The sequence below is a fragment of the Anopheles ziemanni genome, chromosome 2 (assembly GCF_943734765.1).
Source record: "Anopheles ziemanni chromosome 2, idAnoZiCoDA_A2_x.2, whole genome shotgun sequence".
NCBI lineage: Eukaryota > Metazoa > Arthropoda > Insecta > Diptera > Culicidae > Anopheles > Anopheles ziemanni.
The window spans coordinates 317,393-343,536 of record NC_080705.1 but is presented as its reverse complement, the minus strand read 5'-3'; the positions used below and the strand labels follow the sequence as shown (position 1 = coordinate 343,536).

General features: G+C 46.0%; 4 protein-coding genes across 4 annotated transcripts; 2 read left to right on the top strand and 2 right to left on the bottom strand.

The window, feature by feature from the left end:
• Window positions 1–6,248: 6,248 nt before the first annotated feature.
• LOC131282874 (uncharacterized) lies at window positions 6,249–7,934 on the bottom strand. Its single transcript, XM_058312417.1, has 6 exons — window positions 7,826–7,934; window positions 7,255–7,463; window positions 7,041–7,176; window positions 6,703–6,965; window positions 6,469–6,601; window positions 6,249–6,355 (listed from the first exon to the last, which is right to left on the bottom strand). Exons 1-6 carry the CDS (start codon window positions 7,932–7,934, stop codon window positions 6,249–6,251), a joined length of 957 nt encoding a protein of 318 aa, XP_058168400.1.
• A 7,981-nt stretch (window positions 7,935–15,915) lies between these two features.
• LOC131282871 (uncharacterized) lies at window positions 15,916–19,398 on the top strand. The gene is made up of 7 exons (XM_058312415.1): window positions 15,916–15,940; window positions 17,958–18,283; window positions 18,364–18,499; window positions 18,564–18,829; window positions 18,904–19,039; window positions 19,115–19,217; window positions 19,320–19,398. Exons 1-7 carry the CDS (start codon window positions 15,916–15,918, stop codon window positions 19,396–19,398), a joined length of 1,071 nt encoding a protein of 356 aa, XP_058168398.1.
• Window positions 19,399–20,784: 1,386 nt separating this feature from the next.
• On the top strand, window positions 20,785–21,686 carry LOC131282869 (uncharacterized). The gene is made up of 4 exons (XM_058312413.1): window positions 20,785–20,904; window positions 20,968–21,103; window positions 21,169–21,431; window positions 21,525–21,686. The coding sequence occupies exons 1-4, from the start codon at window positions 20,785–20,787 to the stop codon at window positions 21,684–21,686; spliced, it is 681 nt and encodes a 226-aa protein (XP_058168396.1).
• Window positions 21,687–22,157: 471 nt separating this feature from the next.
• Window positions 22,158–25,129, bottom strand: LOC131282866 (transmembrane protein 87A). The gene is made up of 9 exons (XM_058312410.1): window positions 25,028–25,129; window positions 24,814–24,874; window positions 24,651–24,748; window positions 24,426–24,596; window positions 24,151–24,351; window positions 23,807–24,090; window positions 23,516–23,734; window positions 23,184–23,455; window positions 22,158–23,113 (listed from the first exon to the last, which is right to left on the bottom strand). Exons 1-9 carry the CDS (start codon window positions 25,127–25,129, stop codon window positions 22,893–22,895), a joined length of 1,629 nt encoding a protein of 542 aa, XP_058168393.1. The 3' UTR covers window positions 22,158–22,892.
• Between the last annotated feature and the right edge of the window lie 1,015 nt (window positions 25,130–26,144).

Genomic DNA, 26,144 nt, shown 5'->3' with positions numbered 1-26,144 from the left:
GCAAAAAGGACGAAATGGTTGAAAATTATGGTTGTAGACTATTTAACCCGTGATGAAGTTGGAGTTCATGGGGTAAACATTTTCGATAGAGTTACAACAGAGCGCATTCTACGAATGATATTTTAGCTCCAAAATGTTACGAAATCGCACGCGTGTGTGACTTGAACAATATTGCATATTTCGTACACTTGAAAACCATAGCAGCGTAGGTGTAATAACGTGCAGCAATTCGCTTCATAGGTTTCGTTTATTTTTGAATCATAAGTTTCACCAAAGTTGTACATTTACGATGCTGATTCTGACATGCTAGCCTCGTTCGTTTGGAAGCTTCCTGCAAGCAATCAATCCCGATTTCATTCTTATCCGACAAGTGCTGGCCATGAATTGCACTCATCCTCTCATAACTCCCCTCGAAATCATGTTTCTCATCAGGCGGTCGGCTTAAGGCGGCTTACGGCATTGCTGTGGACAGTTCTTGACGCTTTCCAAATCGCCCCGTGAGCTCGTGGGAAGTGTTTTTGTCTTTCTTTAAAATATCCAAAGCATATCCGCCTATTGACTTGAGTGACGGTTATTAAAAGGTACCCAAAAGGAAAGCATCAGAAAATAGACGAACGTACGAAAATCCGCATTGACGTAGTCCTTGGCGCGCCAACGGTCCAGCTTTTAGGGGATGAGAGGGTAATGGGGGTACATGAAAATGAAGAAGGACAAGTTGCGAATGAACGCCCCCTGTCAACACCCCAGTGACCGTAGCGAGAAACGGAAAACAAAAAAAAGGAACAAACGTCGGCGGCGTCCTCGTCGACGGCATCGTGACGTGCAGAGCATGGATACGCGGAAACACCTTCTATCCTCTCGGCCACTGTGCGACGATCCTTTACACTCGGTACCTCCTCCTCCTTCTCCTCTTCCTCCTGCAACCGGTCGGGAAAGGATTTTTTGCCCCCCGGTGCCCTTTATTTATCTGACGTGTTCATTTTCCCCCGGGAAAGGCGGCCAGAGTCTTCTCTCGTGCACGCGGCCCGGAAACGATACCGTCGAGAGCAACAGCAAACGTTTCGCACGAGGGAAGGACAAACGTGATAAAAATGCTTTCAACAGATGAATTATATAATAATAAAATATATAAACTTTTTATAACTTTACCTTCTGTAGTTTAGCCGGGCGTTCGTCTTTCGTCGGCGCCTGCTGATGCTGCTGCTGGACAAAGGAGCACAGCTAAACAACCGGAACGGTGTTGTGGGCAGGGGCCGTCGGAGAAGCGGGACGGTGAAGTTAAGACAACGTACTGCGAAGCCAGGCGCTCGACTCGAAATAGCACATCCGGAGTAAAAGCGCAGCGCCATGTAGAGTAATGACTTTAATAACATTGAGGAAACTTATCTGTCGGCGATGAGCACGACGATGAGGACGAGGGCGCGAGAATGACAGATAGGGTGAAACGTGTTGAGGGACGGAAAACGAAAGAATGAACCCGGAACTGCCTGGACACCAACCGTTTCCGTTCCATTGTAATGGCTCCACTTTTTAGCCGAGAATCGTCCAACTTTAACCATTTCACAATGCCATTTCTCGTCGGGCGACTCTCGATTAACTGAGTTGCCCTCTTCTTCCTGCCCTCTCCTCGTTCCCTCTTTCCGCGTAACGGGGCTGCGAAAGTTTGGTCCGCCAATTCCATCCTGCCAACTTGACTTTGTCACCCCAGCGAGGAACGGCTTTTTCCAAGGCATGAGGTTTTCCCCACACCGTCCACAGATTATGGCGGCCTCGTTTTCGCACTTTTCCTTCCAGGAAAAACGTACGATCCCGGTGTTGGGCAAGGAGTTTCAATTTCGCACACCACAAGACGTCCTTCTCCCCTCGAGCCCGGCGGTCCTGCGTGTGCTTTGTGGGAAATCGAGTAAGAAATTCCCGGGTAGTAAATCAAATAACACTTTTCCGATGCTTTGTAATCCATCGATCATCTCACTTTTGTAGCATTTATCCAATTCCAAACCCTCTCCAGCCGGGTGATGGACGATCGAGGCAAGGCCAGGCCGGTTGGTTTAGCAGAGCGAGAGAAACGTAAAATAACTGTATAAGCATCCTGCTAACTACATGAAAAATGACACAACTTTTCCCTACTGCACGACCTACGGGGACGGCAAGTAAACTAACGTCCAAAGACGGCCCCCGGGGGCGACGGTTTGAATGCGAGTTTGTGTGTGTATGTATGTTTGTGAACGAGAACACCAGCGTCATCAAATGCGGCGTAAACATCCGGAAAACCAGACACGTAGCAGGTCGTTTGTACTTTCACTTCTGCGGGTATGATTACAGAAACCATAAATCTTGGATATTGCTATCGGAGGGACACAATGAAGAAACAAGTGTGACACTCATTCGCCGTCTCCCTTGCTCGCGTTTCCGCCTTTCAGCCCCATAATGGGACACGAGAGGACGGACAGACCCGGGGCACTTTGCAGACACGCCTAGCCGTGTCCTCGGGCAGGATATTTATCCCACCTTGGAGTATGACTTTCTGCTGCCACAAAGTCACCACATAAATAAAATGACATTATTTGCTGCCTTTCGCCCATTTGTGTTTCCATTTGCGTTTTTTGTTTGTGTTTTCGGGTTTTCTTCCTTGTCTCACTCTACCGCCTTTTTTCCGCCTGCCAGAACCAAAACCCCGGGTGCCTGGCATGCGTCCGTGCGAACACACGACACCACTCGGACAGCATTCCGACTAGGCATGGGCAAATTGAATCAGAACTGTATGATTCACTCTGATCTTTCTACTGAGCGAACGAGTACCGCACATTCAAATCAACCAAAATGATTCTTCCGCACGCCGATGGTCCCGACTATGCATACATAGGAAAAATCACGACTCGCCAGCTGTGTGACGATGCCCTAGTGGCAAAATCAGCATGCTTTCTCGTTCTGCCTAATTGACAATTGATACCGACAGAACGAGAAAGCATGATCATTTTGCCCCCGGGGTGGTTCCTTACCATCTATAGCCGTACGCCAGCGGTGCGATATTGATTCGTTCTACGGTTGATCATGAATGGATAAGACAATACGTCACCCGCCGGCGGTGTGGTATAGGTTCTACGTACGATCGTTCACCGTGCTCCCCAGCCCTGCTCAACCGCACGCCAGAAGTGCGGTATTGATTCCTCGTGCGGTCACCTACCGTGCCGGCTATAGCCGCACGCCAGCGGTGCGAGATTGATTCGTTCTACGGTTGATCATGAATGGATAAGACAATACGCTACCCGCTGGCGGTGTGGTATTGGTTCTACGCACGACGATCGTTCTCCGTGCTCTCTAGCCCTGCTCAACCGCACGCCAGACGTGCGGTATTGATTCCTCGTGCGGTCACCTACCGTGCAGACTATAGCCGCACGCCAGCGGTGCGATATTGATTCGTTCTACGGTTGATCATGAATGTGTACTCCACCAACCGGCGGTGTGGTATTGGTTTATTCGATTGATCAACGAGCTGGCTAGCCCTGCTCAATCGCACGCCAGAGGTGCGGTTATGATTCTTCGTATGGTTGATCAACTTTCCTACTATGTAAGTGTGGGGCAAATCTTTACACCATTCTTTCTTTCGTTCGTACATAAACGATAGCAAAAAAAAGCGGTTATTGTATCAACCGCTATAATTTTAAATGAATTACTGTTTTAGGTGGGCAACGATATTAATTATGGTTGTTAAAATCACATCCAGAAATATCATGAATAAATATTCTAATATCGAATATTTATGTAAAAAATATTCTGAATGTATAAGATATCTTACAATATATCCCATTTTTCACGGTTTTATAATGACCAGGCCAATATTTGTCGTTTAATCTATAACCCATTCGACGAAAAATCGCTCTTGGGACGTGCGGAAGAATCACCGCACGCGTTCAGTTCATCTCACTGAGCGAACTGCACCGCACCTGATCTTTTTAAAGAATCATCTTTCCCATCTCTAATTCCGACACCCGGTGCGGCTGCGTGTACGTATGTGTCCTGTGGCTCGCCGCCCCTTGCTGGACAGCCTTTCGACTTCCCCTCTCGCCTGCCATTACTTCCAAGAACGTCCCAAATTCTGGCAGCACACGCACATCTCCAGCGGACGGAGACAAACGCCCTCGCCGTTCCGGCCCCCTTCGCAGCGGAAAAGACCCCTAAATGGAATGTCCTGTCGTGGTGTGACGGTGGTAGAACGATGTGAAAGATATTTGACATTTATTTGGCAAATAAAGTAATTGATTGATAATTCCCAGCTGGACCCCAAAGGATTCTGGCCAGCCAACGGTGGACATGTCGGTGTACTATTGTGTGTATACGCTGTAGGTGGTGCGGGTGGTGTTTGTCCGGACGAGTAGGGTGGACGACATGAGGCATGCGGGTGGTGTTTCGAGAATCTTTTGAAGCCGAGCACCATTAGTTCGGCATCAATTACACGCAGCATCAGATTGGACGTTTATTAATTTGCTAACGTTACGCACACTATTAACACACGCCACTAACATTGCGTCGCAGTGGGAAATTAGGTAGAGATGTGTGCGTGTGTGTGTGTGTGGGTGCATGTGGGAGAGGGGGAGAGGTAAGATTCACTTTACAGCTTCGACGAATCGTATCAACCGTCTTTCGTACTTCTCGGGAGAACCTGCAATGATGAACTGTCGTAGTGGAACATTTTAGTGTGCTTTCCCCCATCACCGGGGATTCGGTCGGGGTCGTTGGGAAAATGAAAATGGAAATATTGAAACAAACGCCCCCTTACCTGCCGAGTGCGAGTGCGTGTGCGTGAGTTATTTGGACGAGTCCTTCGGCAAACTGTATGGTGAGACCTCAACCAGGCATCCATCTCCTTCTTGGGTACACCTGTAGCGAATTCTAGGACAGGTTTGATGGAGACACACAAACATTTACAAATCACTACTCTGTTTGGTGCCCACAAGGATTTTTTTTCGGAACGTTCAAAGTGGGTACCCAACATCACGCCGTTGAAACATAAGCATTATCGTCATGGATAAAAGTACTTTTATTCATCAGTCACGGTCATTCACACCGTCGTTCGGATACGCTCCACATGAGGTTAGTAACAATTTTCTAGAAGAGTATTTGAGTACTGTACCGTCGAGTATTAGTAGTTGTAGTAATAGCATAAGTATTATTAATAGAAGTAGTGTGGGATGCTTCTGACAGATCCTATGTTGGTGACAGGGGTTGGAGGTGGGAGGAGGAGGAGGATGTGTTTGTCTTCTAGTCGTGGCTTCGTTCGTTTGATCGAAGCTACACGCATGTATGTGTGTGTGTGTGTGTATGTGTGTATTTGACTGTATCATATTCTCGATTTGTTTTATCTAAAAACCTTGTTACTGATAAAAATTATAATAAGAACATGGCAACGATTTGCGCAACACGTGACCATTGATCCGGTCACGTGGTCTACATGTTTTACAATATGTACAAACTTTATACAAAGAGGGATCGAATCAGGGTTGTTGCGACACACTTATTCACGAATAAAAGGAGCGAAAAGCTTTCTTGATTTTCTTTTTTTGTTCGTTTTTGCATATCCTTTTCTTAACGTGTGTCTTGAGTTCAAATATTCACTGGTGATATGTTTAATGTTTTTGTTTTTGCTTTCTTCGCTTTTTTGTTTCGGGGTTTCTTTGGGAGAACAGTGAAAAAGCACATCGAGATATTGTGTCGTATTGATATGATTCGTTTTTTCTTCACTCGTCTGAATGTTTCCATTTGTTATGAATAGCCATAGAGTAAAACAAGCCGATTACTCATCCACCGTCGGCACAAACAGTCACGTCAAACCCGCACTGCACTTTTCTTCGGGAAACTCTCGGCAACCGTCGCATGAGTCACCGACACCGCGGTTTCGAACCGTGGGGATGACATGATATGCATCATTATTTCGTAACAAAGGTCGACAGACCTAATTTCCCACCACTCTCCACCGACACTCTGCGAAACGGTGTGCTTTTCCGTCCTCCCGTTTTTTCGGTATCGCGTTTCGCGTCAGCTTCGGCTTCCGATGGACACGTGTTTGGCGCTGGCGGAGTTGTTGCGGCAGGCAAAAATGCCGAAGTCTTCAAAGGGTCGCGAGCGGTTCAACCCGCGTTGTGGGACGGAATGTATTATAGAGAACGATAATAAAACGGTTTTAGCTGCTGAAGACAGTGAGACAGAGACAGCGAGCGAGACAGAGAGAGATCTTTACTCCTGTGCTCGCATTAAGTTGCATTTAGGGCAACCACAGCCAGCACGAGCCCGGCCAGCAGCCAGCATGTAAAATTCAGGCCCGATGAATATTTATTCGCCAGTGCATCGCTGCTCGCCGCTGAAACGGGAAATTGTGGAAAGCACGGAAAGCAGGTAGAGGCGGAAACAAAAGGACACTGCCACGGGTGCCCTCGCGGAAGAATGCGCCGCGATGGGCCTGTCTTGGCTTACCTTGAACCCGATCAGCTCGCGTGTCGCTCGAAACGGCCCGCCGGGACTCGAGCATCGGTGCCTTCTGGATCTTCTCGCCCTCGACGCTCTCCTCGTTGCTCTTCCAGTACACGGTCGAGATGGTGGCGAGGCACTGCAAGAAGAGGTGGGAGGAAAGGCGAATTTGCATGTTCCAGACATTTTTCTTTACGCCGCAGCGAAACGCCTTCCCGCGCTTCGGTTTGGTCGTACTACCTTGAGCTTCATATCGCCTCGCTTGAAATGTTTCAGCTTGACACGGAACTCCAGCCCGAGAATGGAGGTCTCCAGCTTGTCCGGCCCGGACACGACCGGCTCGTACTGCTTCACCAGCGCCCCGTCCGCCGCCTCGCCGTTGATGTACCACGTCAAGTGAACCGCGGGCTTCGAGCGGCCAGATGTGCAGTTCACTCGCACGACATCGCCGATCTGGTAGCGTGGCTTCCCGCCCGTTATGTACGGATCTTCCTCCGGTAGAACTACGAGAGAAGGGGTGAGAACCGAGTGAGAACCCTACCCTACCCCACCTGCAGGCCTGCACTGCATCTACTCACCCACAACCAGCATTTCGCCATGGTCCGAGACCGTCTGGAAGGAGGGAGCCTCGGCGGACACTTCGCACCGGTACTTGCCGCTTGAGGAGAGATCGATCGTGTCCAGCACCACTTGGTCGCTGGTCGAGTTGAGCAACTGCGAGAAAAAAACCAAGGGAAAACTTTGGATTCGGGAACCCTGCCCACGCTCTATCTCCTCTCCCTCCCTACTCACGTCGACAAAGATGCCCGGCTGGGGGAAAACGCTTCCCGGCGGGTCGTCCCTTGGCACATATCGATAAAATTCGCGGCCATCCTTGTACCACTTCACGGAGTAGAGCGCTTCGCCTTCCATATTATAGTGACACTCCAATCGCACCGAGTGGCCCTTGATGGTGTGCATGGGCACCCGCACCTCGGTGAGCATGATACCTGAAGCGAACTCTGACGCCGGAACAGGACCGTTTCGGGAAAGAGTGGAAAGAAGGGAAACAAATTTACGAAATTAATTCCTACGCCAGATCGATAAACCATGCTGCGGCACAACGCTAGATGCTCCACCTGGAGCACTCCAATAAAAATAAAACGAATCTAATCCTGCCGATTCAGGCAGACCTTAGTTAGCAAGATGCTTCTCTGATGAATGCTACAGAAGAAGGTTGAGTTCTAGACAAGTCTGGAACTCTGTTTCTACAATGGACCGTACTTCGCCAAGGATATCGTACTTCTCAGATGTACATCGACAGATATTTTGAACCCATAATGAGTGCATGTTAGTCTAGGACGTTTGTGATGTGTTTACGTACCTTTTATCAGGAAGAACTGCAAAATTACTATCCAACACCACATCTCGTACATTGTTTTCGTATTTCCCAACAACCTGCAGCGTACACATACGTGCTCATATCGTTTCATCGGCGATATTCCACATAGCAGAAGCCCACGCTATCATTTTTTAATTGATCTTGCCCCTCACTCGCTGCCCCTTGCGGTGCGTCCTTCACGTTCTCTGGGTGCACTCTTGCACGCTGCACGCTGTCTGCAGGTATCTGCTACCACATAACGATGCACTTTCATTCATCGATTATTGACTATCACTTGCACACTGGCACCGGGCGCTAGTGTATATACACTTAATTTAACGGAAATAATTCATGCAATCACCAATCATCAGCGTCAAAAAGCACCTCACTTCGAATCACCCCGCACGTCGCTTGCTGTCCATCAAGCGAACGAGAGAGAGAGAGAGAGAGAGAGGGAGGACGAGCTTTGTCTATCCTGGCTCATCACGGTACAACTTTGCTCTTGTTTAGTGTTTTCCACGAACCATCATGAACGATCGGGCATCAGCTAGCTATTTTCCTTGTTCAATGAGGATCATTGCGGTGTTTTCCTTTTATACAAACACACACACGTACACCAGCACCACTCAAGCCACCCCACCACACACCATCAAACTCTGTTTGGCCTAAGGAACGGCGGACAAATCCCACAACCGGCCGCACGTGTGTACCTTTTGCCCCAACGCGTGGTAACTAACGACTAACGCGAGGCTCAACCCGAGGTTGCTCCATCGCGTCCACCATTCGTCGTCGTCGTCGTCAAACGCTCGACATTACTGCACGAGTGCATCACGGTTTAAACTACCGAGCCAGCTTCTCCACCATAAGTTATTTTAACGCAGCATTCCATGCTTTGCCTTCTTCATACATGACAATGGTAACTTTGGAGATCTGTGTAATTTGTGTCACAAGTCTTTCGCAGTTCGAAGTGATTATCTGCATAGTTCAATCGAAATTGACTAAAATAAAACATAACGATGAACATTTCCGATCCGGTTTGAAGTGCACTATATTCCCAAGAAGAGCGAGCGAGCAGTCCGTTTTCTCCTGGCACGACTCGCGGGAAAAACGCATGCGCTTAAAGAAAGCATCATCTCGTCGTACGAATACATACTCGGCGACGACCTCTGGTGGTCGGTTTGAACACACAACACTTCCCTGCGGCTCCAGCGGAAAGCCGAACCGTTCCCACTAACAATGCGATCTACCAAAACGTTCTACCAATCAATTAGCCGTCCCGTCCGTTACCTTTCCCATCAACAGCATGTTGTTTTCGCGACGTTTGATGACCGCCCTTGCACCGTGTTCGCTGAAGCCGATCGCCGGCTTGATAGCCTAGGCCCAACATAGCATAACGCATCATAACGCGCCGGGCAAGCGGAGTTCAATGCAATCCTTCATCATCGTAAATTAAACGATCGCATCACATGTCCGCCCGAACAGTAAGCCACTCCTCCCGCTGGCCTCGGGGGTAAATCTGGGGCGACGTCGTGACATTTACGATTCCAATGTTTCCCAACTCATCTCTGCTGTGGTTACCGACGTGCTTAGTCCAGCATGAAAATACGTACACAAACATATCGATAGACTGCCATTGAAGGCGTAAATTAAGACATCCACGCATAGTCGAGAAGGAGGTGTGCCGCGAGGGTGGCGTTTCTTCAAAATTTATTGTTTTCTCATGGATACAGAGAGTGAGGTGCAGTTCGTCATTCCCCTTTCTGAAAAAACACGCCAATCCATCCATTTGATCTATTTATTTTTATTCAACCGTTTGGTTTTTTGTGCTCGCAACCACACTTTTCCCAGATTGCCCTCGGTTTTTTAGGGGTGCCCCAAAGCACCGGACCGTAACATGCACTTGATTGGCTTTAAAAACCAAATTTATGATCCATCTCCGAAATAGTTCATTTTATCGCTTGTTCACGGTATCGTCGCGCTCCGGCGGCTAAAACTAACCTTTACTATCTATCTACATTGCCGCAAACATTATCCACTACTACCACCACCCGAGGGGCTGTAATCAACCCACGTGCTGGGGCCAACTGTCGGTCCTGGCAATCCTCGGGCAGGAAAGCATAAAACCGCAGTGGACTTCCCCGATTCCTCCTTAAACCCCTCCGGCACGCCTGTTTACTGCATCCATACGCGAACCCGTTTTTCGCACACCCACAGAGCGGACCGGGCGACGAGGGCACATAAAAAATGCAAGTGCATCGGAATCGATTTTTCCAGTTCAACGAAGGATTAAATATATTGCCACTACGAACGCGCTTTCTTGCCGAGCGCTGCGTAAAGCCGTGGCGAGCAACGAACCGCACGAAGCACGCAATGGCGATGGAAATGTTGGGAAAATCTACCACCCGAAAAAAAGCAGGAGATAGTCAAAAAATGAAACACCACTGCCTGCGGGAGGGGGAGGAACTGGCGGTGGTCGAAACGAAAAAAGAGGAGAAAATTGCAACCCATATGCACCGGCGGGCGCAAATGATTGCTTCAAAGCGATCAGACGCGAGTGATTTATAATGTGTAACGCGCTCGAAAATGTGCCTTTTGGAGAGAGTTATGGAGGAAGAGAAAGAGAATGGTGGTGTGGTAGCGAGGGGGAGGGGATAGGGAATCATCCTTCCTGCGGCTCGTCGATTTAAGTTGCCACTCGACACTCGAACCTTTGGCTGCCACGGCATGCCACGGATCACTGATTAATCCATTATTTCTCCATTATCGTAAATTGAAATTGAAGTCATCGAAAGCTATGAGAACCTTGTCTCTCGGATGGGACGTAATGCGTTCTGACTGCAGATAAACATGTTATTCCTTCGAATCCATGCACACCTTTTTTCATTTTTCGCGGCATCTACTTCAGGTACCGCATGACCAGCGGCCAAACAGAATTCGTCTGTCAAAGCGCCCTGAGCATGAAATATCCCGTCATCGTGAAGCCAAGTAGTTTAAACAGTCAGCAATGCGGTCTGTATCCTGTCGACCTGCCATCGGCGTAATTCCGCACAAAGGGACTCTGACGCGGAATCAGAAATGTCCGAAAATTTCACGACAAGGCAACTGGAAACGAACGAGCGCATATTTCCGCCCATAGCTCCAGCCCAATTAAACAATTTAGCCAAGACAGAGGGATAAATTGATTCCAATTAGCCATGTGTCTAAACGGGGCCTCTAACCTTCGGTCGGCGCGGTTTTTGGCGGTTTTAAATTTTGAGAGATTTGGATCGCAACGTCTCTCGCGGGTTCCTAATCGCACCGAAGAGATCTGCGAGTGTTAAGTGAAAAATGCATGTCTCCTAAGAAACAAATTTCCGTCCCATTCCGATGTGCGGATATGAACTTCTGGCTATCCAATCGTATGGTGTCTCGAGCTCGGGTGTTACTAGCTTCGCCAACGTGTAACGCAGAGGAAACGATGGCCCAGGAACGGGGAGGATCGTTGGCCCGCTCGGTAATGAAACAATGAAAGACGTGGCACCACCAGCTCGTCACGTAATTCTGATGGAGACAACTCTTTTTCACCTAGTTAGTGCATTGCTGATGTACGTGACCGGAGACAAAAGAAGGACACTCGGGGCTGTGCGCTTTTGTTTCGTCTGAAGTGGTGTCCTTTTGCTTTTGCGGTCACGGGATGTGTACAAGACGAGCGTTTTTTTACCCTAACGTACGTGCGCCCCTCACCCTCCGACCCCGGACTCCCTTTTCCGCATTTGGGTCTGCATCATTTGCTCCTGCAAACGCCGGCGTCTAATGCAATATTGTCCGCTTGTCCGGACGGTCCTTTCGTTTCTCGGGATGGCCGGTTATTGTTTTGGGTTTTCTTTTATTGTGGCGTAGATAACTTAATAAAAACGAGAATTATTAACGCACGTGAATCATCATCGCGAGCCACAGCACTTCTTACCCTTGTCAACGTTTGCTGCTTCCAAATAAATGCACCTCATGCACAACGTGAGTCGGGGTTCTGACCTGACCGGTGACCATTAGCTTCACCGTTTAGGGGGGTTTAAAGGGACATTTGTTTTTGTGCGTGTGGCTTCCCCGAAAACCCATCTACCCAATGTTTGTGTTCTCTCTAATGGCAGCTGTTCTCACTTCACCTTCAAGCGCCAAACAAGGTGAGTAATCGAAAAATGCAACCCTCCTCCGTGCGATAAATGGGCTTCCTCCGAAAGCAGTGGGTGAGTCATATGGTCCACCACCACCAGCAGGATACGCAGGACCCCTCGCTTTGCCAGCGTTGCAGTTGACTTGCACTTTTCACCCCAGGTCGGGAGACCGACTCGGCCTTGATGTGGACACACTGGACTTACTGGACACACATGAAGCCGGTAGTAGGGGTCGGGGATTATGCTTTCCGCAGCAGAGGGAGAAGCAAAAAATTAACCAGACACCTCGAACGTTCCCAAGTTAACCTATATTCGTTCGAAGTGAGGTTTTCGCTTCGAGCCACCACCACCTTTCGAGAGAAGGAAGCCATTAAATTGATAGAATATTTGTTGTTCGAGGGATTCGAGTTCGATTGTGCCGGACAGTCGGGGGTTCGTTGCACGCTAGATAAACTGCCCGTTTCGAAGTCAAAAAGACGGCCAACTGTAGGTATCGCCCGGGGCATCGGCAAATCCCGAACGTTGCAACTGCAACGAACTGCCGAAGAAATTGTTTGGTGTGTTTCTTGTTTCTTTCCCTTTTAATTGCTGTTTCTTCCGTGTTTACGCCAAGCATATTTGTATGTTGAATGCTGTTTACAGCGCACCCACTGCGTCGTTCCGGGTGCCGTAAATCACGCACGCACGCACCCTGCTGTGATTAATGACACCCTGCTCCACAAGCGACCGGCCAAATCCACGAAGCGGGCCAAGAAGCGGGCCAAGTCCACAGACACAACAATCGTCGTCTCCGAGTGCTTCTTGGTATATCGCTCCCGTTTTACCGCAAACCCCTTTTAGCTCACTCCTCCGGGTGCACCCAATCGATACGCGTTCCGGCCCGGGGTCGCAATTGGGAAAGTGTTTCCCAAAAAGTGATACAAAATGGTTAGTTTGAATTTATGAAACCCGATACCCGGGACCCTTACCCGCTCCGTCCGCCCTCAGCGCCCTTGTGACCGGAAAGAGTCAGTCGCAAGCATTGTGAGTGATCGTCAATGTGTCCATGAAAATTTCGGAACTTCGCTGCGTCTGAAACGTGCGTCATGTGGACGGAGCATGGCACCAGAAGGGTCGCTTCTTCCTCCCGAACGCGTTCCGCCATATGTTTTCAATTAGAATCCGCTCCGCGCTACATTGGCGACAAGCGTTCGGTGATAAAAACCTTGAGAGTTTTCGGTAGCCGCAGCAGTTTTGAGCTAGATGAGTGTTTTCTCTTAATTCTTGTTGTTGATCATGTTTCGCGAAAGCATCACGTGTTGAAACATTAATCGCTCAAATCGCCCGGTTTAATCTTCCGGTCCTCGCTCCGATCGGTTGATTGTGAGTTTTCTCCCATTGTACTTTGCCTATGCTCGGTTGATGCGACTTTTGTGTTCAATATTTTATTTCGCCCTTCAATATCTATAACATCATCGCATGTATTTTTCGGTATTTTCGGTGGAAGATGGACCGCGAAAAAACCTATGTTTTACACATCCTTCCAAAGTGCTTGCCATGAAGCGAGAAAAATACAGAGAAAGAGAAAGAGAAAGCGGGGAAAATGAAGAAACCCATTAAACTCGATCATTCACACCATAACACTAATGCATTTCTCTGACGCACTCCCATTTACGCCGACCGATGCAATAAGTATGAGACACTTCATAAAACGTAATGTCTTTGGCCGGCTTCGTCTTTTACAAGGGTTGTTTTTTGGTTTCTTACTGCTTAAGTGCATGTGCTTGAGCTGAAAAACGGAGCACAGCCAAACTATGATCAGCTACGCCAGAAACGGTTTTGTCCAGCTTCCGAGAAAGTAACCTTTACATTCGAAGACAACTTTGATCAATTAGTTGGTTGGCCGCGGGTTAGCTGAACGTTTGCCAACTGACGGTGTCCCACTCAATCATCATTGATTATTGAGCTCTCGAGCTCACTCCTCACCGACGCGACGAACGGGACGCGTGATGCTCGAGACAATTTGTTCCCTCGTGCTTAGTAGGTTTTTTTTCCCGATGTGATGAAACTCAAGATGCATCCACCATACATGGGAATAGCCATGGGAACAAACAAGTGACAAAATGGCTCTTACTCCCACAACTTCCCGAACGCTGCATCGCCACCCAACGCAAAGCCACTTAACGCGTAGCAGATGTCTTTTTTTTTATCTCTCAAGTAAATTTAAAAAACAGCTCACTTACACCCGCGACACAAGAAAAGGGTAAAACATTCGTCGTGCTCTGCAGTGTTCGATTTTAAGAAAGAAAGTGAAACCAGGCACCAGCGCGGACCTGTCAGCGAGCGCTTCAGTGATTAATTGATGTTTGCGCTTTTCGAACCAATTGCCATCCTCCGGCGGAGATGACCGATTCTGCAGCCTCGAGCGCTTATTATTACGCCACAATCGCTAATCAGGTTCGATTGACGGCGCGCCAAGCCGCCTTTCCATGGAATCCGTCCCGCAAATGCGTGGCTGTTGCAGTCGCTCCGGGTTCGTATTCATTGCCACCAAGGCACCAAGGTTGGTCGTCGCTGCTGAGCCTCTCGCAGCCGGTTGGTTCCGAAAAACCCCACTTTAAGGTCCTTAGTAGGAAGCAATTCAAAAACTTTACTTTGTTTTCGAGGTTCTTGGCGCGATTAGTCACAAGTACCGATTCCCCCGCTTTTTACGCTCCACTGCTCGCGGTGGTAGCAGGAAACAGCAGGAATAATGCCAATGAAACGGTTTGCAGATCCTCGAAAACCTAGAAAATATAGCGAACAGAACGCGAACGACCGCAAGGCACGACCAACCCATTCCGCCCGAGGTATTTCATGAGCGCGCGCCTCATCCTCGAGGATGTATTGATTTACCGATCGGTCTCCAAATCGGTCCTGGTTAAGAATCGGCCATAAATAACTTTTTCATAGGCCGGATTGAGGATGGGAAGGGGCGGTGGGGTGCGGGTCGGGCCGGGCTGGGTAATTGAAAATATTCCTGTTTACACGTCGCTTGCCAATTGTTTGCATTAACTTCCTTGACATGGTGAATGTGTGGCCCCGCCTTGCAGACATGCACCTCGCACGCCACCCGCTGCTTATGTTGTTGTTGTTGTTGATATGCCGAAGGGGCGTGGGACCCCCCGCCACCTCGCCGGCACACTCGACGCAAACGACGCAAAACATAACGAATTGCAAATCGGCCGCTTTGAACACGAAGACGTGAATAATTAATTGCAAAAACACTCCACGCTGAGTACACGTCCTTTTAACGGTAATGCCGCACTTTGCATTGTATTTTACGATTGCGAACGTCAGCGTTAGGGCCCTCGAGCAAGTGGTCATAGCCATACTGCATTGGCATCGCTTGATGTTTGAACGGCAATCGACGCAAACGACGATCAGCATTACAACGTGCGTCCACAAAATGTCAATCGAAAACCGGGTTTACAAACAGTTGGACAGTAGCTGATCCGTCAGCTGATGGCATGGTGGTTGGTGGATTTGCGGGAAAAATCGATCAAGGTCCAAATTAATAACACGCCCCCACCAAGCGATGACAAACCATCCGGACGCCGAATTTTGTCCTCCCTGAGGGTCGATGACATCATATGAGTGTTATTTTAAAAATAGATTCTCCCCTCATTCCTACAATTCCCTTGTTCGTCGGCTTGTCGTATGGATTCGCCCTCAAAGCATGGTCACATAATGCGTGCCTAATCGATTATTTGCGCTTCTCATACGCGAGAAGGACCCCTACGTTGGCGGTGGAAGCGTTCAAGAAACAACCACCCGCCGTACAAACGCCATAGTCGGGCGCAATTCCGCTGGTGAAAACGCGCGCCGGGGGATAGTCTGTCGTGGTGGAGGGCAGAGTAGATGAACAGTAAATTATTCCCTTCCAATGCCTTCCGACCACATCTTTCGGCCGTACATGCCACAATGTTTGCGGACGAATCGCAGGAACGTTCGTTATGCTCGAAGCAGTTCTTCGAGTTTTCGGTTCAAATTGTCTTCGCCTGGGTGCCAACACTGGCCACCAGGGGCGTCCCTGCACTGCAAGCACACACGGAGAATCATGTCTTTGGCTTCCTCTCGCGTGCCCGTGTCCTGTCTGTGACGCATGCTCCACCGGAATACATACATCGGCAGCAAGTTCGACGACGGAAAGAACAAATAAATTCGCCCACTGTTGTGATGTTCGAAACAACCCGAATCTTTGGAAGCGGGAAAATTGACACTTCCTTTCATCGCAAAGGGCTGGGAAAATATATACGTCGAGCGAAGGGTCTCTTGTGTGACGCGAGCATGTACAGTTGAGATACTCTTCGGGTCTAAACGGAGCAAGGACACGGAATGATCGAATTTCAATCGAAATCAACACACAAACTAACCGCAAACTATTTAATCCGTCAAAGGAGCAAATTATTGTAAATTGTAGAGCATAACAAACTGAAGACCACAAAGTCAACTGGTTCAAAGTTAACGGAAAAATTTACATTCTACAAAAAAAAAACATACCGCACACGGAAACATTTAAATATATCTAGAAAATGTAAATAGTTTTACTTCCAACTTGACATGTTAAATCATCTCAGTACATCTCAACACGGACTCTGAAATTGTGACTAACAATTTGTTCGAAAACTGAACTGAAATTTTGCAACCATCCAACGAACCCTTGCGTTTACCCTATTGTTCACTTGGGGTGCCTTTCCGCTCCTGTGCAATCCATGCATCCTGTACCCTTCCGCCGGAAGGGCAGGCAGGCTGGCAGGCTTTGCCTCTCGTGCGTACGTGTGTGGGAGTCCGTGCAGTCCAACACGACGGCACAACGAAAGGGCGAGAACGGGAGCGAGAACACGAGAACTATGCTCACTTCCAGCCCGAAGTGCGTCAGTTTTCAATCGGCATCGGAGGCGAGCGTACGTGTTTTCAGACGGTGCGCGGCGATCCAGCAAGTTCTCGCGTGTTGTTGCGGCCTTCCTTCAGGGCCAGGCGTCTTGCGTCATTTCTTGCGAGGTGGCGAACGCAGAATATTGTAACGACTTTTAAAACAACCTGTCTGCATGACCTGGAATTACCTAAAGTGCCGTTCGTTAACAAGCAAAGTTTAAAAAGAAACACCCGAAAAACATGCAGGTATCGTCACCACACCGATACCAGATACAGCATACTTATCCTGTTTAGTGAGATAAGAAGAAAGTGCCAAAGCGTGTATCAAAAATTATGCCTACAAAATATGAAAAGTGAAACGATGAAAATTTGACTAGTGCGTCCCGGTGGTAGATTATCAAGTGCAAGGGATTGTACATAAATCTTATCAACTGCTGAGGGAATGATCCTGCGCCACATCGGCCGGCGTAAGCAATCCTTCTGAGAAGAAAAACAGAAATTCCACTATGGATCATCATCACCTTTCCCAGAGACCACGAGTGGATCTGCGAAGGATAATGTGATAATGGTGCCCAGATATCAGAAAATCCAGTGTGGAAGTGTTTGTGTATATTAGTCACCGAGTGTGTGGGTGTGCAGCGTTTAGTGTCCATCAACCGGTTGGATTCCCTTTCAAATGGTCTGGTGCGCCTCTGCCAGCCGCAGGAAGTATGAAATGTTGATTCTGTTGATTCCGCTGGTACTTTTGTTCACTCAAGGTGAGAGCGATAATCATGTCATTATCTAATTTACTATCCTTCTGAAAAAGAAACCGCGATTTGGGGATAATGTTTTAATTCTTCCCGTATGAAAATTTGCTAACAAACTTCATCCTTGGTTGAAGCATATCATGCAAACACGATTATGATCTTGAGACAAATTATGTCGTATTGAATACAACACATGTGTAGCACATTTTGGTAACGCCCAGTTTTAAAATGAGTCATCACCTATTCAAAATTTTATGGCACAGAAATGGAGCAAATTTTACTGCTCAAACTACGCTGCTGAGTTTTGGTGCGTCGTGACCATGTGCCTTTCGGTATGAGTTCTGGCCACAAGTGATAAGCCTTTGGTGAAGCTGTGGCGATCGGTCTCTTCAAATTTCCCTGTTCTCACACATGCGCGCTACTTCCATCGCATCATCGCTGTTTGTTTTCTTCCAGACCTTTCCCAAGCCGTAAAGATCACGGAGATGAGAGTCCCAAAATACGCCGTAAAAGATCTGTCCGTGCGCCTCGAGTGCCTTTATGATATGGAGGGCGAGGCACTGTACGCCGTCAAGTGGTACAAGGACGGCCACGAATTCTACCGTTTCGTCCCCCGGGACGATCCGCCCACACAAATCTTCCCGCTGCATGGTCTCATCGTGAATGTACGTGTGACGAGAAAAGCATGGCCATCTTACCGGTTTCCCATTGTAATTTTTGGACCGTTTATCCTAACCCCCCACAGGCACACGACTCCACCGACAGCCAAGTGACACTAGAATCCATCAAACGTGCCGCTGGTGGAAAATACCGGTGCGAGGTATCGGCTGAGGCGCCGTCCTTCCAAACGGTAGCCCACGACGCGGATATGATAGTAGCTGGTGAGTGCAAAAAGGGTTGCTCAATTCCTAGACACATAGTGACTACTCCTGTTTCCTGTGTCAGCCCTTCCAGAGGAGGATCCGGTGATATCCGGAGGCAAGCCTCGGTACCAGCTCGGGGAACATGTGCGCGTCAACTGTACATCCGGCAGGGCGAAACCGGCCGCTCAGCTTACGTGGTACATCAACAGTGAACTGGCCGATCATACCTACGTCCGCCAGTATCCGACTATAGTGTCCTTTACCACGGATCACCTGGAGACGTCCATTCTGGGGCTCGAGTTCCGCGTCAAACCTAAACACTTCCGTCATGGCGATATGAAGCTGAAGGTTCGGGCATAATGCATTGATTATTACGAGTTGTTCTGAAAGCATCCGTCTTTTTTCATTGTTTCTATGTTCAGTGTCTCGCCACCATCGAGAACGTGTACTGGAAGAGCAACGAGGAAAGCGTAGAGAGTGACAAACCTCAAAAGGCTCCTATCCTGGAATCCCGCAAATCAGGACTCTCGTCCACAACTCGTGCTGATCGAGTTCACGGTATGTTAAACGATCAATCCTATCTTCGGCTGTCATGAATCTTTTATAAATATCTTTATTTTTTTTTTGTTTTAGCTGAAAACGAAAGCACACCAGTGTTTTCAATCCGTATAAGTCTGTTGTTGATGGTTTTACTCAGCCCTTTGCTCCACATAGCTGCTATCTCGGTCCTGTCTCGGTAACTGTGTTGTACTTAAGGTCCACCAAAACTCAAAGGGCAGCCGGGGCCGACATGAATACTGCACAAATGCACTCGCATTTCGTTTTCATATCACAACAGTCTTTTAAAGAAACCGGGAATACAGGAAGATTCTCATTTGGTCGATTTCAGCCGACCCAATGCAAAGGGTCTTAAATGAAGTTTGAGCAGTTCCTTATAGACCTCTAGCAACAAAAAAAAAAATTGTTACTGTAGTGAATAAAACATAATTACATGTCACACAATAGTACCTACCGCGCAGTCTCGAAGCAAAAAAATCCTGTTTTTCTTTGCCGGATAGCACTTTTTGTACATATGGACATATCTTGTAAACCTCAAAAAGAAGAAAATATCATATAGGTATAAAAATGTACACCCCTTCCCAACTCCTCGAAACCGTGGTTCGAAGCTGCAGAATCATGTTCTTTTTAAGCTACTATATACAGGTTGTAACGTGTGTAAGATTTGTGGACTGATTTAGCGAAGGTTGGCCGAACCAACGCCATAACAAAAGATTACGCAATGCCATTGGATCGCCTACGATCGTAATGCCAAATATATTTATGAGCATAATGGATAAGGAAAGCATGAATCGACACAAGAGAAAACTTAACAGTAGAAACCTCTTTCCTCCGACACACCGAATTTGTGGGCACCGAACTGGTTTTGAAAACCATATCAAACTACTTACGATAACGCGAATGAATCATTTTAATATTCGAAAACAATATCATAAATTCTCCAGAATAATATCCGTGTAATGACTCGACACGCTCGTAGATTTTCTACCGTTGTAAAACGATATAAAATCATTTTCTTACAGAATTTGTTATAAAATGGTACTGAAAAACTAATAAATTTTAATGAATACAATGACTGTCGTTTTTCCATAATAAGCCCCATGTTGCACAATATCACATTATCCGCATTCATTGTTCTCAGTACATGAACTACGAAAAATACCCGGTTTCCATTGTATTTGTGTCTTAATAAGGACCAGCTAACGTGTAACTTGATCATCGGTCATATAGCAGCACGTCCACACGTAACGAAAGAGGAAATGAAGAGGCAAAATGGACGAAACGTCCCATTTGAACAGCGAAGCCATGTGCTTGTAGAAATGTAGGTACAAACCGCTTAACTGTTGTTCAGCCATCCAGTTGAACTGCGTCCAGCTTACTGCCCAGAGCTTTGTTTTTGTTGTCCTCGAAATAAGCATGACTCTAGTGGATTTAGTGGAGAAAAACTATTGTTATCCGAAAGTATTTGCAGCTGCTATTTTAACAAACGACGGGTCAAGTTCGAAAACGGTTACCAGTGGTTAGAAACAAAATGAAATGTGTAAACTTTACTCTGACAGTTTTATTGATTTGTGGAGTGAAAGGTAGTTTGCTTACGTTAAGGAAACAGTTCGATAAAACCATCATAAAACCACAAACCATTAATTTTATCCCCAGAACTATGTTTTACTCTCGTGCTTACCGAACTTCGGATTCCGTGGCAGGTGGTTGTTAACAGCGACGCACTTCTGGAGTGTCAATTCGATATGAATAATACGGAACTTTACGCAGTCAAATGGTACAAGGATGGACACGAATTTTTTCGCTACCTTCCACGGAATAAACCTTCGAAACAAATGTTCCTCCTGCCGGATGTAACAATCGATGTAAGTGATGTAATTCTATGATTTCATTCAGAGTGAGAGTAATTTCCTTCCGTAACAACACAGCTTCAAAGCTCGGAGAAAAATCAGGTTCTTTTGAGAAATGTAACGCTGGCTTCGGCAGGAAAATACAAGTGTGAAGTTTCTGCAGAAGCTCCTGCATTCCTGACTGTTTCCGGTGTTGGAAATATGAAGGTTATCGGTAGGACTGCTTCATTTAAGGTGACTAAGATAAGGAACTGTATTCATTTGTTCACTTCTTGCCAGCACTTCCCGACGCAGGGCCAACCATTACCGGTGCCAAGCCATGGTATCATGTAGGAGACGAGGTTCGGGTGAACTGTTCTTCCGGTCGTTCCAAACCGGCCACAATACTCAGCTGGTATGTAAACGACGAACGGGCAGCGAGCGATATGCTGCAAACATACTATATGACCGTGGACCAACGCCTTCGACTGGAAAGGACTATTCTGAGACTCGAGTTCAGAGTTCAACCGAAGCATTTTAAAAACGGCGAAATGAAACTAAAAGTATGTTGAACCAAGGAAGCCCTAAAAAGGCAACCCCTCAAGCGCGTATAACTTTCTATCTCTCCTTCTATCTTGTTTACTTTACCTTCTAAGTGTTTCGCATTTCTGGGACATTTGGATACACTAGCCAGCGAGAGTAAGGAAAGCATGGACCAGTCGAAGCGTGATGAGCCAACGACGTCCGAGTCTCGGCTTGATCTGTGGCCTCATAACGTTTTCCGAAAGGAGTTGGATACTAAACAGGGTATGGATTAAACCGAACCGATAATTGGTTCAGTAAATTTATTTATTATGAAATTTACTCTCTTCTCCTTGACTGTAGTTTTGAATTGTTCTAAACATCTTCATGACCCGATCAATATTATGATTGTAGCCACGATGACAGTGCTACTACTAGCATAACAATTCGTGCCCGGAACGTGGTGCATTAATACTTCATTCACATTGTAAATAGTATTAATTCCAAGTGTCAAAGTTTCAGCAGAACTTCTTGCGGATTACAATTTACTACATAAAGCTTGTATTGTTAATGAAATATAATATCCATTTGCAATCGTTTTGGAACTGATTATAGAGACGAGGTTGATGTCTTCGCTAAAGAACTGCACACGTGACTAAATTTATGTTTGCTACATCAACACGTAGGAAATTCATATTTTTTTAAACATGTTTTAAATTGAGAACATTTAAACACACTAGTTAAATAAGAGATGTATGTATTGGACTATTTTATTTCATTTCAAATTTCGATCCTATCCCGCGTTCGTCACCGAAGTACGTCGGGCTGTTTACTTTCCGATAAAGGACATATTCTATTGTACCTTAATTTTCCATAATCTACTGGTCCAAAAAGACATCCACGTTACTTATTAACGTTGGTGTAAAAGCAAGAGTCATAAGTTATGAAGCATAATTTCCTAACAAAATCATGAATCTAGTTTTTATAAAGACTGTTCTGTTATCTTTAAAATAGTTTCGCTTCCTCACCACATCAGTTGATAATGTCGCCTTACTTCGGAAAGAAAAACGTGTTCCTTGGTAATTAGAGAATAAACTAAAAGGAAGCAAATCACATGAATAATAAAACCTGTCTTCGTCACCACAACCTCTTGGCTATGGTTCCAGCGAAAGAAAATCTATTCTTTGAACGGTACTTCCGCGTGTTGCTCATATCCATTCACTACAGATGTGTGTAAATGTATCGTTTGACTAGTGCCGTTCGAAATGGTATCACTTTTAATTAACTTCACCTTTTTATAAACGTGGACATGTGCCAGGAACGTGGGCTCCTGACACGCAAAAAGGCCGCAACCTTGATTTCTTATTTTTATTCAGAACGAGAGCAATTTGTTACGAAATCAGTATGAACTACCGACGGAGACGCAGGAATTACCTGGCAAGCTTATTTGACTATTTACTATTTAACGTAGGAATTAAGGTGCAATAATAGCTTGTAGAGTTCTACTGCATTTTGGAGACTTCAAACTTGGTATTGATAATTTCTTCGTCCGAATCCAAAACTGGAAGGGCTGCGTCCGCAATCGCTGCTGGTATGTTATCCTCGACCCATCGCAGGTTCTCCTCGTCGGTGGTGGGGCTCTTGGCGTTCGGTTTGGGTGAGTTGCTTCTGGCACCACGCATTTTTACTCCATATGCATCTGATACAAACTGATCTTCCTCTTCTGTAAGAATTCAAATGGTAAAAGTCGCGCGCGTTTCTATCTACCAACACAAATTGTACAAAGACCTTACCGTCATCTTCATCTTCTGGGTTATCAAGCAGAGGAGTGAACGCGTATCGTTGATTGTTGTTAGTTGGCCGCCATAGAATCATGATCACAAGCAAAAGAGTTGAGAAAAGAACGTGCCAAAATGCATCATCCACCCAGAGTTCCTTCCAGTCAGTCAGACATTCGGCGAAACGGTGTACTTTTATCGAATACAACATGAATACCACTGACGCTAGCACAGCAAATATAAGGGTGTTGGTAAAATGTCGGTACAAGGACAGTTTCACCATGTTTCTATTGAAAGAAAAAGCTTATGACAAATATACTGGAGGTAAGTAGAATAGATTGACTCACCTTCGCAGTCTTAATGTTCGCGTAGTCTGAACAAGGGAAGTAAAAATCCACCAGCAAATTGCAGAATCAAGAACTGCTAGTGGTATACTGGCAACCAGTATTTGATTGCTAGGGTCGTTCTTAGTATGCATGATCCGTAGGAAACTTTCTACGCAGGCCAGAACTAAATAAAGCACACCTGTTCCAACCACTCGATGCAACATAGGACCCAGGCGTGGTCTATAAAAAAACATATGCAATGAATAGCGGTAACGTTAAACATGCATATTCAACCTCTATAGAAATACTTACTTCACGATTCCGAAGCCAAGCGAAACGATGATCACAAGCATGCGTGCCAATGTCCTTTTTCCACAAGATACCCATTCAGCCAACAGCACCATTCCTTTCACTGACACTCCAGTGGAATTAATGCTTTGATATTCGCCGTAAAACATAGCCTTTTCCAACATTCCAAGCAAGATTACACCACCAATCCAAAATTGAATGCGCAATAAATCTCTCCATTGCAGAAAAGAGACGGTCAACCAAACGATTCCGAGCAAAACGTACACCAAACACATGGCTCCATAGAACTGCAAAGAAAGATAAATCGTAAGAATAGGATCCAAACGTACGTCAAGAGCCATACGCACCGGAAGTAGAGGCCAATCAACGGCTGAGAGATAGCCACTAGGCCGCTTAATTTGCAAGTGTACACTTGCCGTGTAATCACCCAAAGCGTCCAGGTCTTCAGTCGCTCGAACCGCTTCCTTATCTGCTGGCTCGATAAGAATTGTAAAAATGTACAGTCCATCTTTGCTAACTGTAAAAACCGGTCGTTGGTCATTGTTTAGCTAAAATGTAGATCACGCGTTTTTGATTATGTATACAATCTGACACATTATTATAGAAAGTCTAGAGTATTTACCGGTCCACTATTTCTCCGGGACGGTGACGTATGTGTCTCCTTCGAACCAGGGAATTCTACTTCAGGGATTACGATATGCTCATCGTTGCTACAGCGATGAACATAATTCTTAGATTTTAGCTGGGTAACATTATTTGTTGATGGAAACCTTTCATCTTGAAGCAGATAAGACTGAACAATTTGTCATTAGACTCACATACCACTAGCAGTAATCGATAAACTTACGTAGCTCACGTATTCCTGCCAACATTTCAGTTCCCGCAAAGTCCAGGAAATGTTCACACGTAATTCTGGCGCGTTACTTTGCGCCGGGTCACAGGTAACTAAAAGCAATTTACCAAATTAAAAAACATACACTAAAATCCCAATTATCGTTTAAGCTTCATACCCTGCAGAAAAATGCTGAATCCCTCGTACAAAGATTTTGGAATAGGAATATACGTGAGGCGCTAAAAATGATAAGCGAAAATTAGTCATTTAGTTTCGTTGCCATGAGCAATCTCGATCTCCTGTTTTCCAATGTACATAGTCCCGTGAGCTGCAAAACCAGCTGGCTGTAAAAAGAACAGTTCCCGACCTGTTTCTTTACATTCGCTACATACCTTTGTTAACACCAAATCCCATTTGCCTTGTTCCGGAAATCCAACTGCAGTATTTACACATAAAAATGTGAAAAATAATCGCAAGTATAGCGGCACTCTCATCTTGTTGTCACGACACATTTGGTAAACAGCAGATTGGTGTTGGCAGAATCGCGATTCGGAAGACCCGAAGATTCACACCCTACACCGATTCCAAAGATTCGAATCTTGACGGATTCTAAAGATTTCATTCGAATGGGACTTTATTTGATTCGATTCTGACTTGATTCAAAACTATTTTAATTTGACTCACATTGAGTCGAATTAGTCACGTAACGAGTTGATCTGGAGACAATGTGATTGATTTCGATTTGCTCAAAACGAACGCTGGGTAGAACGAATTGGACGTAGATTGAGGTCCACGAAGTGACAATGATTCAGACCAGGACCTGATTTTGATTTTTACTGCATTTTAAATAAAACTATCACTCTAATTTTCAATGCATGCGAAGAATATCGTTGCCTTACGTTAATAGATTTTCATGATCAACAGAACTACTTACAGCGGAGAAGCTCACTACCAATGGAAGTGTGTGGCACGTTTTTATTACGGAACAGCGAGTTGTGATTTGATGCGTTTGAATAAATTCAAATGATCCATAATACGACGGGTTGGGATTCGGATTCGCAAATCTGGATCTCAAAATGGATTTGAATCAAAAGAGTCGAATCCCTGAAGGGATTTCATTTTCCCACCACTACATTAAATTGGTATTGGAAAGGTTCTTCAAACATAGGTTCCACCAAACGTATCGCTACGCATAAAAACCTTTGTCACATGTTTAAATTATGTTTAAACTAAATAAAAATTAAAAATAGACTAAAATAGTCAAGTTATGCGACACTTTACACTGCATTTTCACATTCATCCTCTCAAATGAACGATCTTTTTGAAATAATCAACTTTGCTTAAGAAAATATATTTGCGTTTCAAAATACGGAACGGTGACTCAATCCTACATGATGGATCCCTTTCATCTAACAATAAAATTATATAACACTTTATGGATTAGAGAATGATTCATATCTTTTAACTGACTTTTTGAGTATCTGTAGACTAGTAATATTCCCATCAAAA